Genomic DNA, 9,763 nt, shown 5'->3' on the forward strand with positions numbered 1-9,763 from the left:
TGGCAAGTATAGATTTCTGATTTTTCTTTATCACAAGATATTTTTGTTGATAGAAAGGACTTTTTAGAATAAATAAGGGAAAACAACTAAATAATTTATGAAGATGAGTCTTCATGTTGGCATGTATGAAAGAGGTTCCAAAATAACCGTTGAAACTTTTTAACCCAAAACAAAAAGTCCTTTCCGTGACATCCAATGAAGTGAAAACGACAATAGAGAAGTTTGAGCATAGTTTTAAAACAATAAATCACCAATAAAAATAGCTGTCCCAAATGTTATCCAAACATAGCTCCTCGTTAAAAAGTGGTAATGATTTAACAAAATTAGGCAAAGACTTCCATTTCACAAAATTGTGGAAACTATGCAAAACAAGCCATGAACAAAACTATGCAAAACAAACTGAAAAGAACGATGCTAACACTTACAACTCACAAATACATGCACTTCAAATACAATTGTGTTAGGGACGGATGATGTTTCATAATTCATAGAAATAAACACCAAACTAATGTTTCTATAATTCGAAACCAAACAAAAGAGAGAAAAATTTGCAAATGAAGTAGTATATAACTATATATAGTGTGAAAAGAAAGAAAAATTAATATCCACTGATTGGAGGAACTTTCCTCTGTGCCACGTGGAAATCAAAGACTGACACAACTACTGACGTCATCACTTATACACATCTCTTCTTCTGTGAATCTTCAAAAACTCCCTTTTACGCTATAATTAAACTCCCTTTTCTTCTTCTCCAAGAGCCAACAAAAACACACAAACGGCAAAAAGAAAAAAAAAAAAAAAAAACATGAGAAGCTCCGATCACATGGCTTTCTCCGGCGTTATGCCGATTGTATTCTTGTTTTTATTATCATCGGCGGATCTAGCGGCGAGTCAGGCACAGCCCGGTCCAGCAAACCAACCTTACAACTACGGCAGGCTAAGTCCAGCCATGGCTGTGATCGTTGTGATCCTTATCGCCGCTCTCTTCTTCATGGGGTTCTTCTCCATCTACTTCCGCCACTGCTCCGGGGTACCAGACGCCGGCGTTTCTCCAGCTGGCGGAGTTCGATCCAGAGGAACCGTCAACGCGGCAGCGCGTGGTCTCGACGCTTCGGTCGTCGAGACTTTCCCCACGTTCTTGTACTCGGACGTGAAGACGCAGAAGCTAGGTAAAGGTGAGTTGGAGTGCGCGATTTGTCTGAACGAGTTCGAAGACGACGAAACGCTGCGTTTGCTTCCCAAGTGTGATCACGTGTTTCACCCTCACTGCATCGACGCTTGGCTCGAGGCTCATGTGACTTGTCCTGTTTGTAGAGCGAATCTTGCTGAACAGGTTGCTGATGAAGGTGGATCGGTTGAACCGGGAGGAACTGAACCGGATCTTGAGTTGCAGCAAGTGGCCGCGAATCCTGAACCGGTGGTTATTACTGCTCCGGTACCGGAACAATTAGTGACGAGTGAAATCGATTCGAGGAGATTACCTGGCGTACCGGTGGATCTCAAACGGGTTAAATTCTCGAGATCGCATACAACGGGGCATTCGGTCGTTCCACCGGGAGAATGTACCGAGCGGTTTACTCTCCGGTTACCGGAAGATGTTAGGAAGAGGATAATGAATGATTGGAAATTAAACCGGTCTAATAGTCTTGTGAATCTTCCTAGGGGAGGGAGTTCGAGGAGAGGTAAAACGATTGATCGGACAAGGGCTCGGTCTGACCGGTGGCTGTTCCGTAAAACGCCGTCGTTTCTATGGAGGAATCGTGATGATGGTTCAATTAGGCTAGGTAGTACCGGTAGCGTTCGAGCCAATGCTGTACCGAACCCAACCGGTGGTGATTCGGTACGTGGAGGAGACCGGTGGGCTTTTCTAAGAAATCCGTCGTTTCTGTGGAGGAACTCTTCGGTACATGTGCAAAGAGGAGGAGTCAATAAAGACGGCGAAGGACCTTCGGTTAAATCGGCTGGTCCAAGTGGCTCAGCTAGCGGTTCGGTGAGATTACCGGTTTAGTTGAATTTGCTTTTCTTTTTTTTTTCTCTCATTTTTTGTTCATGTTTGGGATTGTTGATAAACACGAAATACATTTTCCTTAATTTTTTTCAAAAAATTATTGGATTGTTAAAAGTTTTTCTGTAACGTACATATAAAGCCAGATACGATAATGCGATTTACTTTTAAAAATTAATGTATTAAAAAAAGGCATAAACAAATATAAACGGACAGTGATGAGGTGCGGTGGTGTGCAAGTGGGTAACTCGGGCTTTTCAATATAAAAAAGGGTCGTACGTATTCCTCGACAAAGAATATTATTAGCTTATCTATCCCCTGATTTAAAAAAATATTATGCTAATAGAATATAGTTTTGTTTTCCTCGCTTCGAATAGAATATAGCTATCTCTCAGTTTCTTATCAAGTACAGAAGTGCACAGACGACAAATCAGTTCATCATGTGTTTGGTTCTTTTTAACCAGAGTTTACTTCATAGTTTATATCACACAAGATTACATGTCGTTTTGATTATAAAACACTCACTACGCTTTACAGAAAGAGATCCATATTTGTGGAACGTTTTGAGAAAAAAAAAAATTTAGTCCTTTCTAGAAGAAATAATACACTATTATAGATAATTTCATGCAAAATTTGGTTATATATGAAAAATTATTGACCGCCAACTATGTTTCCAGTCAGGTCACGGATCTCATCGGGTTTGAATAATCCATTAGTCAATTTCCATCCAGAAGGATTTAATTAATACTACTATAGTTAATCTATAGTACTGTGTTTCACATGTGAAATCAATGCGAAACAGGTCCATCATATTTGGCTCCATTAACCTCATTTAATTTTTTAAAAAATACACCTTATAATGAATTAATGAACATGTACAACTACCAAATTACTGGGCTTTGGGCTTGTAAAGTTTAGGCCCAATGAAGCCTTCGTGCTTCAAGTGGGAGAGAAGGAAGTTCAGAACGAGAAAACGGAGTCCGGGGAAAGAAGAGAGCTTTTGGGAAATTCGATCACTCAATGGCGAACGAAGACGACGACGACGGTGAGAAATCCAGAAGCGTTCATCAACAGATTGCTAATAAACCCAAAACCCAGATCTTAATTGGTGTGCCATCGTACCAGGAAGTCTTGGAAAGCTCGCAGACGAAGTCCACGCCTCCTTCTTTTTTCAAACCTTCCCAGAGTTTCTCTCAAGCATTCGCTTTCGTCAAATCGTCCGACGTTTACTCTCCTCCTCCTCCGCCTTCCTCATCCGCCGCCTCTTCTTCACATCCGCCGGGCGCTTCTCAGGTGCCCAGTTCAAGGTGTTTTATATATTTATATATGTGTGTGTGAATTGCTTTGGAATTAGATATATCTGTTGATTTCGAGGCTTTCCAAATTTAAGATTAGTTTGATCAACTTCTCTGGAGTTTGAGATTGAAAAGTCGAAACCTTTACTGTTTATAAACCTTTTTGTGGCTCATTGTGATGATATGATAGCATTGTTTCTTGCAATACTGAAAACTTCCATGTGTTGCTTTTGTTTGTAGCCAAACGTTTCAAAGTGATGGAGCCTCATCTTCTTCTACTAGTGGCTCTGTACCATCAAACACAACTCAAACTCGTAACGCAATTCTCGTCAGTAATAGACAGGTGAGGAGAGAGTTAAAACCTCCAATGATTTTCAGTTTTCCATCTTCTCCTATTGGAATTTATCTGAGTTGTACTTCTTTTGCAGAAAGGGAACCCGCTTCTTAAACATATCAGGAATGTCAAATGGGTTTTCTCAGATATCATTCCGGACTACGTGCTTGGTCAAAGCTCTTGCGCTTTGTATTTAAGGTGAAAACTCTGCAACTTTCATTTTGTATCAATGTCTATGATTCACAAATTTTTATCATATTCTAAAGTCACACACACTCACACTAGAAATATCTGAATCCACTGCAGCTTGCGGTACCATCTGCTACATCCAGATTATCTCTATTTCCGCATTAGGGAACTACAGAAGAATTTCAAGCTCCGTGTTGTTCTTTGCCATGTCGACGTGGTAAGTCTGATGTTTTGATGCTAAATCTGAAGTGAAATTGCATCTGATGTTTTCATTAATGTCTTATGAATCACTTATGCACAGGAAGATACGGTGAAACCATTGCTTGAAGTCACAAAAACCGCTCTACTTCATGATTGCACTTTATTGTGCGCCTGGAGGTGTCTATCTATATATCTATCAATCAAGTTATTTTGCAGCTAATGTGAAAACACATTTTAATCACTCTGCTTCTCGTGAAATCTCTTGCAGCATGACAGAATGTGCACGTTATTTGGAAACGATAAAAGTCTATGAAAACAAACCCGCAGATCTCATTCAAGGCCAAATGGATACAGATTATCTTTCACGGGTATGGACACTCTTTAGGCTGCTCTATTGATTTATTTGTCATCTTTGTAACTTTTCATGGAGTATATTTGTTGTTTGCAGCTAAACCATTCTCTTACAAGCATCCGACATGTGAACAAGAGCGATGTAGTTACACTTGGTTCTACATTTGGGGTTGAGCTAAAACAAACTTTTTTTTCCCGGATATAGTGAATTCTGTGATTTTAATGATTCAGACTAATATTAGAAACCTTAAAAATATGTTTTGTGCAGTCTCTTACTCATATAATGGATGCATCAATGGAAGATTTAGCTCGTTGTCCTGGGATTGGCGAACGTAAGGTACATTTTCCTTTCTATTATCCGAAAATCCAAAATAATCTTGTAATAAGAGGTCTGAAGGCACTGTAAAACCTCAGGTGAAGCGGTTGTATGATACATTCCATGAGCCTTTCAAGCGTGCAACTCCAAGCTACCCGACTGTTATTGAACCAACAATCCCGGAAGCTCCACTTCAGAAAGATGTGAACTCAGAGGAACCTGTTGAAGAAGACGAAGATTTTGTGGAAGACTCGAGAAAACGCAAGAAGAAAGAGCCCGAGAAAACTGTGAAGACCGCGCTGTCAGCTGTTTTTGCTCGATACTCGGATAGACTCAGCAAGAAGATGGATAAACAGAAGGAGAAAGATACAGGAATAGAGTCAGATGATTAACACAATTTAGTTCCTTGGGTAAGGCCATTGTGACCATATTTCTTAAAATTGTAACATAAGTTTAAAGTTTAGCTTTGATGGGTCTAATTTGTGTGATATCTGTCATAAAATTTGCTGATTATTGAAGCCTCTGTGTATTCAATATCAGACTATTGTTACTAATTTGTTAGTTTTTTTCTTGGTTTGGGCCATGTTCAATACTTTTTATGAACAAATGTAGGGTTTCTATGCTACATATGCGAGAATCAAAAAGAAGACGCGCTATATTTTGTTAGTTTGGTTTCAGTTTAGGATTCAATTTTACTAATTAGGTTTGATGATTAATATATTAGTTTGTGAACAAGAATTAGGTATGATGATTAATATATTAGTCTGTGAACAGGAATTAGGTTTATCTAGTTTGGTCTGCTTTGTATAGAGTGCGTGTTAAATGCAATTCGGCCGTTTAGCAGCTTTTTGCAATTAGATTAATTTTTAAAGATTTGTGGGTTCGTTGACATGTTTCAAACGCGTTTGTCAATGTGTCTTGTCCAACATCGACACAAACACTTGAACTTTGTGCACCACTCTTTGCATTATTATCAACAAATATAAGTATTTTATTTTTTCTTTTTCTATACATTGAAAAGAAAAAGCTTTCGGTGTAAATGGTTTTAAATTGCAATCGACAAAAAAAAGTAAGTAAAGTTGCAAAAGACTGGTAAAAGAAAAGTGCAGAGAATATTTCAAGTGTAAGTAAGTGAATCAATCGGTGGATGACTGATGAGAGACATGATGGGTAAACAAGTAAAATCAACATAAAGTAAAAGGTTAATTCTTTCGTACATATGTTCTGATCAGCCAAAAAGATTGCCGGTCCATTCTGTTTAAATCTTTCAATTGGTGTCCTATATAAGAGGAGTTTACTTACAAGTGGAAAGAAATAAAGTTAGAGCAATTATTTCCTTTGCTATTATATATGATTATGAGATTATCTACATTACTCTTTTGTAACACAACAACTCTTAATGTGTATGTAAATGTATGTATCTGAGTTTAATGAGAGTAAATAAAGTTACTGAGGATGTTGGACCATGAGGGGGACAAAAGTGAAAGTCTATGATGGGAGGAAAAGAGAGAGATCAACTAATAATAACATTACGAAGAAAAAAAAAGAAAAAAACAGGAAACTCTGCTACCTATATGAACACACAGTAGTATATACATGAATGTAAACAATGTATGTGCAGTTTTCGGAATCTGACTTCCCTCTTTTTCGGACGAAAGCAGATGTTTCATTCTGCTTCATGTCTTATTAGCCAAACCCAATAAAGTAAGTATTTTCTTGCCTGCGTTACTTCCCCTTCTCTTTTTCTTTTCTTGATCCTTGGGATTTGCTCTCTTTTACACCCTTTTTCGGTTTTTGCCCCAATATTCTTCTTTTCTTACTGTTTTTACCCTCTAAAACCCTTCGACCCCCTATAGATTCTATAACCCGTAGACCAAAACGACGGTAGGGTACACGAAAACAAATTCGCAGTTTGGTTAAAGCTTGATGAAACACGAGACTTTGATTCCTGTGTAATACACAGTTTGTTTCAGAACGCCCATAGCTTTTGAGAACAATTAAATTGAGTCGATATAACTATTTTACATCATGTAACAAAAAAACAAAAATAAAAACGTTTTCCATCATCACCTAACTTTCATGCTCGCTGTTACTCGTTAGTCGTCGTTACCAACCAATTTTATGGTTTTAACTTTTTTAGGTTGGAATAGTACTATATAGAAATACAATAATTGCAAGATATTTTAATTATTCTCCGCTTATATAGTTTTGTATGAAACATCCCAATAGTGGGTAAGTTAATGTGAATTTTGTCAGATTATGAAGTCTGTTTTCTGGTTAGGAGAGATCATCTCTCATTGTGATAGGAGGAAGTAGTTGTTGATCGATGCTTTGGCCGTGGGCTATATTGGTACAACTCATTCGCAGAAACTTCAGAAGATGTTCGATTTGTTTGTTTAGATATAGTGTTTGTCTTCGTTATTATTGGTATTTTGCCTCTATTCTTAGTTGTTGGGTTCGGTCTATTTCCTTTTTGGCCTTCAAATTCTCTATTTAGTAGTTTAAGTTGTTTCCGATGATTTATCCATTGTTCGTCGGCTTTAGACTCTTTCTTTTGGGCTTTAGATTCCGGGGATATCTTTGTTTTCCGCCGACTTAAGATTTATTTCACGATGTATCCTTTAAGTTTAATAAATAACATGAGATGACAAAAAAAAAAAAAGATAAAAAACCAAAACGAAAAATAAAATAAAACAACAAAGAACCACTAAAATCACCATCTTATCATCAACAAGAATGAGTCATTTGGAAAAGAGATATTTTTAGTGATTTGTCACTTATGTGGTATGTAAGGGTAGGTGTCCTTGCAAGTGAGGGTATATATGTCTATTACACACATATGTACACTCATATAGATTCAAAAGTTGATGCATTTGTACCTAATTCCAAACAATACAAAGCTCTCTTTAATAATTATATATATAGAGACATTGATAGATACCATGTACATGTTATATTTATTATGTACTCAAAAGTTTGTGACCCAATTTTGGATATGCAGTCCAAAGCTTCCAGCTGTGGACATCCTTACAATGTTACCATCTTCTCTTATTGAGTCTCCCTCTCACTTTCTTTTCTTTTTACCATGGTTTTTAATCATTTATTTTCCTGTTGACAGATTCTTTCAGTTGTTTATGACTTCATCCTACGAGGTGTGAGCATGACTTTAAGCAACAATAGTTTTTGCAAACCACTCACGGATTAAACACCATGTTGAAGCCCAAAGCGCACATGATGCAACACGTACGAATCGAGTTTCTTTGCAATAGAAATCGTCTATATATGAACACATTGACTTTAGATGAATCTATGCCATGTCAATTACCATTTTATCTTGTTAATTTAACCATATTATTTTTCCATAAGTTATATTTGTAATCCAGAGTTATATTTGTAAAAATAATGCAATAATAAATAGATAGACATCAAAACCTAGTGAAATTCATCCAATTTTATGTATGTGTTAGAAACGTGTGGAGTTACAACACCTTCGATATTAAGCCCCATGATATGATATGAATCATAAAGCTTTGTTTAACTTTTTGTGTTTTCACATTTTTGATGATTTATTAGAAATTTTCAGATTTTGACAAAAATAAATATCTTTTTTTTTTTGTTAAAGAAAAATAAATAAATATCTTTAGTCTATATCAATACAAATGATCAGTAATTTATATATGGTGTCGATCTCTATATCTGTTGGGGAGTGATCTTTTTTCTAAGTCAATTCATCTATCTGTTGTCCCAGTAATAAGATATTGTGACCAATGTATATCTTCTATGGTAAAGAAAAATCTATAAAAACGTGATACGAAAATGTTCAAATATATACATGTGTTTCATGTCTGCAATTCGTTAGCTTCATTGCGAAATAAACTTATAGTTCTGAGGGATATATATTTCAAAAATGAAGTCAAAGGTGTTTGACAAGTTTGCTTTTTGTAATTGGATATGAGATTTAGACTACTAACAAACTTCGTCTGTATTCCATCCCACACGTATCTTCCCATTCGTCATTTGACCTTCCTAACACGTGAAACATTAAGCTCTCTTGTGTTTGTTCTTTTTGTTGGTCGGTCGTATACAAATCCCTATTTTCATGAGAATATATATATAGTCATATATTATGTCTATTACCTATATATTTATTCTGTTTAGAAATACTATGCATTTGGCTAGGGTCGGTTAATATAATTACTCCAATTAAACTAAATGTTATAAAATATTTGACAAAACAAACAGGAAATAAACTCGTTATGAAATATTAGCTAGGTCTCAGTTGCAGCTCTATGATGTGTCTGCATTTTGTAGGGTTTTAACTATAGTTTTTAGGTTTGTTTTGAGTCTTTTCCTAGATCCAAGTGTGCTTTTAGAGTCTTTTAGTCTCTTGTGAGTCTTTACAAATCCTAGGTGACTTTGGAAGGAATCTGAGCGTTTTGGGAATGGAAACATACATCTGGAGCCAATTGGTTGAAGACTGATCGAGCTAGAAGGCAGATGGAATGAAAGCAGAAAAAAAACGTTCCGGATCGACTGATCCTCGCGAGATCGACCAATCCCGCCCCCGATGCAATCTTTCCCTTTTCGTTTTAAACCGACTTTTTAGGGATTTATTTTATTATTTAAGCACGGGGCTCGACCCTTAAAAAACAACTTTTACTCTACGTCGTTTTTGGAGCACTTGTAAGCCTGGGAGAAGATCTTTTATCCTTTCTAACCCTTTGGAGAAGAATTCTGAACCCTTTTTACTTCTTTGGCAATTCAAACATGTTTTTTTCATATTTGATTTGTGATTGTCTCTGTTCGATGTCTGAGTAGTCTTACTGTTGGGTTTCGGGTTTCAAAGGGGGTTTTATGATTCACTGATTTAGGTTGTTAGATTTTGGATTGATCTATTGAGTTCTTCATCTATTGTTGTGCTTATTTCTTAAACTAGATTAGCTACCTAGTTTATGATCTCAGGTTAAATTCATCTATGCATCAAAAGTGTTGTTGAATTACTTAAAAGAACATAGGTGAGCAAGGTGATCCTTAGCCAACGACAGTTGAAGTTGGGGCACCTTGTGAACATA

General features: G+C 36.6%; 2 protein-coding genes and 1 long non-coding RNA gene across 4 annotated transcripts; all 3 read left to right on the plus strand.

Moving 5' to 3' along the window:
• Positions 638-2,134, plus strand: LOC104764170 (E3 ubiquitin-protein ligase ATL6). The gene has a single exon (XM_010487649.2). The coding sequence runs from the start codon at positions 806-808 to the stop codon at positions 2,006-2,008; it is 1,203 nt and encodes a 400-aa protein (XP_010485951.1). The 5' UTR covers positions 638-805; the 3' UTR covers positions 2,009-2,134.
• Positions 2,954-5,261, plus strand: LOC104764171 (DNA excision repair protein ERCC-1). 2 transcript variants are annotated; one of them, XM_010487650.2, is made up of 9 exons: positions 2,954-3,312; positions 3,541-3,643; positions 3,729-3,832; positions 3,941-4,040; positions 4,125-4,201; positions 4,293-4,392; positions 4,473-4,544; positions 4,644-4,712; positions 4,790-5,261. In XM_010487650.2, exons 1-9 carry the CDS (start codon positions 3,026-3,028, stop codon positions 5,081-5,083), a joined length of 1,206 nt encoding a protein of 401 aa, XP_010485952.1. In that variant the 5' UTR covers positions 2,954-3,025; the 3' UTR covers positions 5,084-5,261. The 2 variants fall into 2 exon arrangements, with proteins under 2 accessions (XP_010485952.1, XP_019096242.1); XM_019240697.1 differs by having other exon boundaries at positions 4,644-4,707; positions 4,790-4,929.
• LOC104764172 lies at positions 6,024-8,126 on the plus strand. The gene is made up of 2 exons (XR_763732.2): positions 6,024-7,725; positions 7,810-8,126. It is a non-coding gene; the product is annotated as an uncharacterized LOC104764172 (long non-coding RNA).

Source organism: Camelina sativa, chromosome 19, assembly GCF_000633955.1.
Source record: "Camelina sativa cultivar DH55 chromosome 19, Cs, whole genome shotgun sequence".
NCBI classification, from domain to species: domain Eukaryota; kingdom Viridiplantae; phylum Streptophyta; class Magnoliopsida; order Brassicales; family Brassicaceae; genus Camelina; species Camelina sativa.

Bases quoted from the DNA above. Each gene is read 5' to 3' on its own strand.
- LOC104764171 (XM_010487650.2), top strand. From the start codon at position 3,026: ATGGCGAACGAAGACGACGACGACGGTGAGAAATCCAGAAGCGTTCAT. The intron at 3,313-3,540 runs GTGTTTTATATA...TTTTGTTTGTAG, and splicing joins TCTCAGGTGCCCAGTTCAAG to CCAAACGTTTCAAAGTGATG. The intron at 3,833-3,940 runs GTGAAAACTCTG...AATCCACTGCAG, and splicing joins TCTTGCGCTTTGTATTTAAG to CTTGCGGTACCATCTGCTAC.
- LOC104764170 (XM_010487649.2), top strand. From the start codon at position 806: ATGAGAAGCTCCGATCACATGGCTTTCTCCGGCGTTATGCCGATTGTA.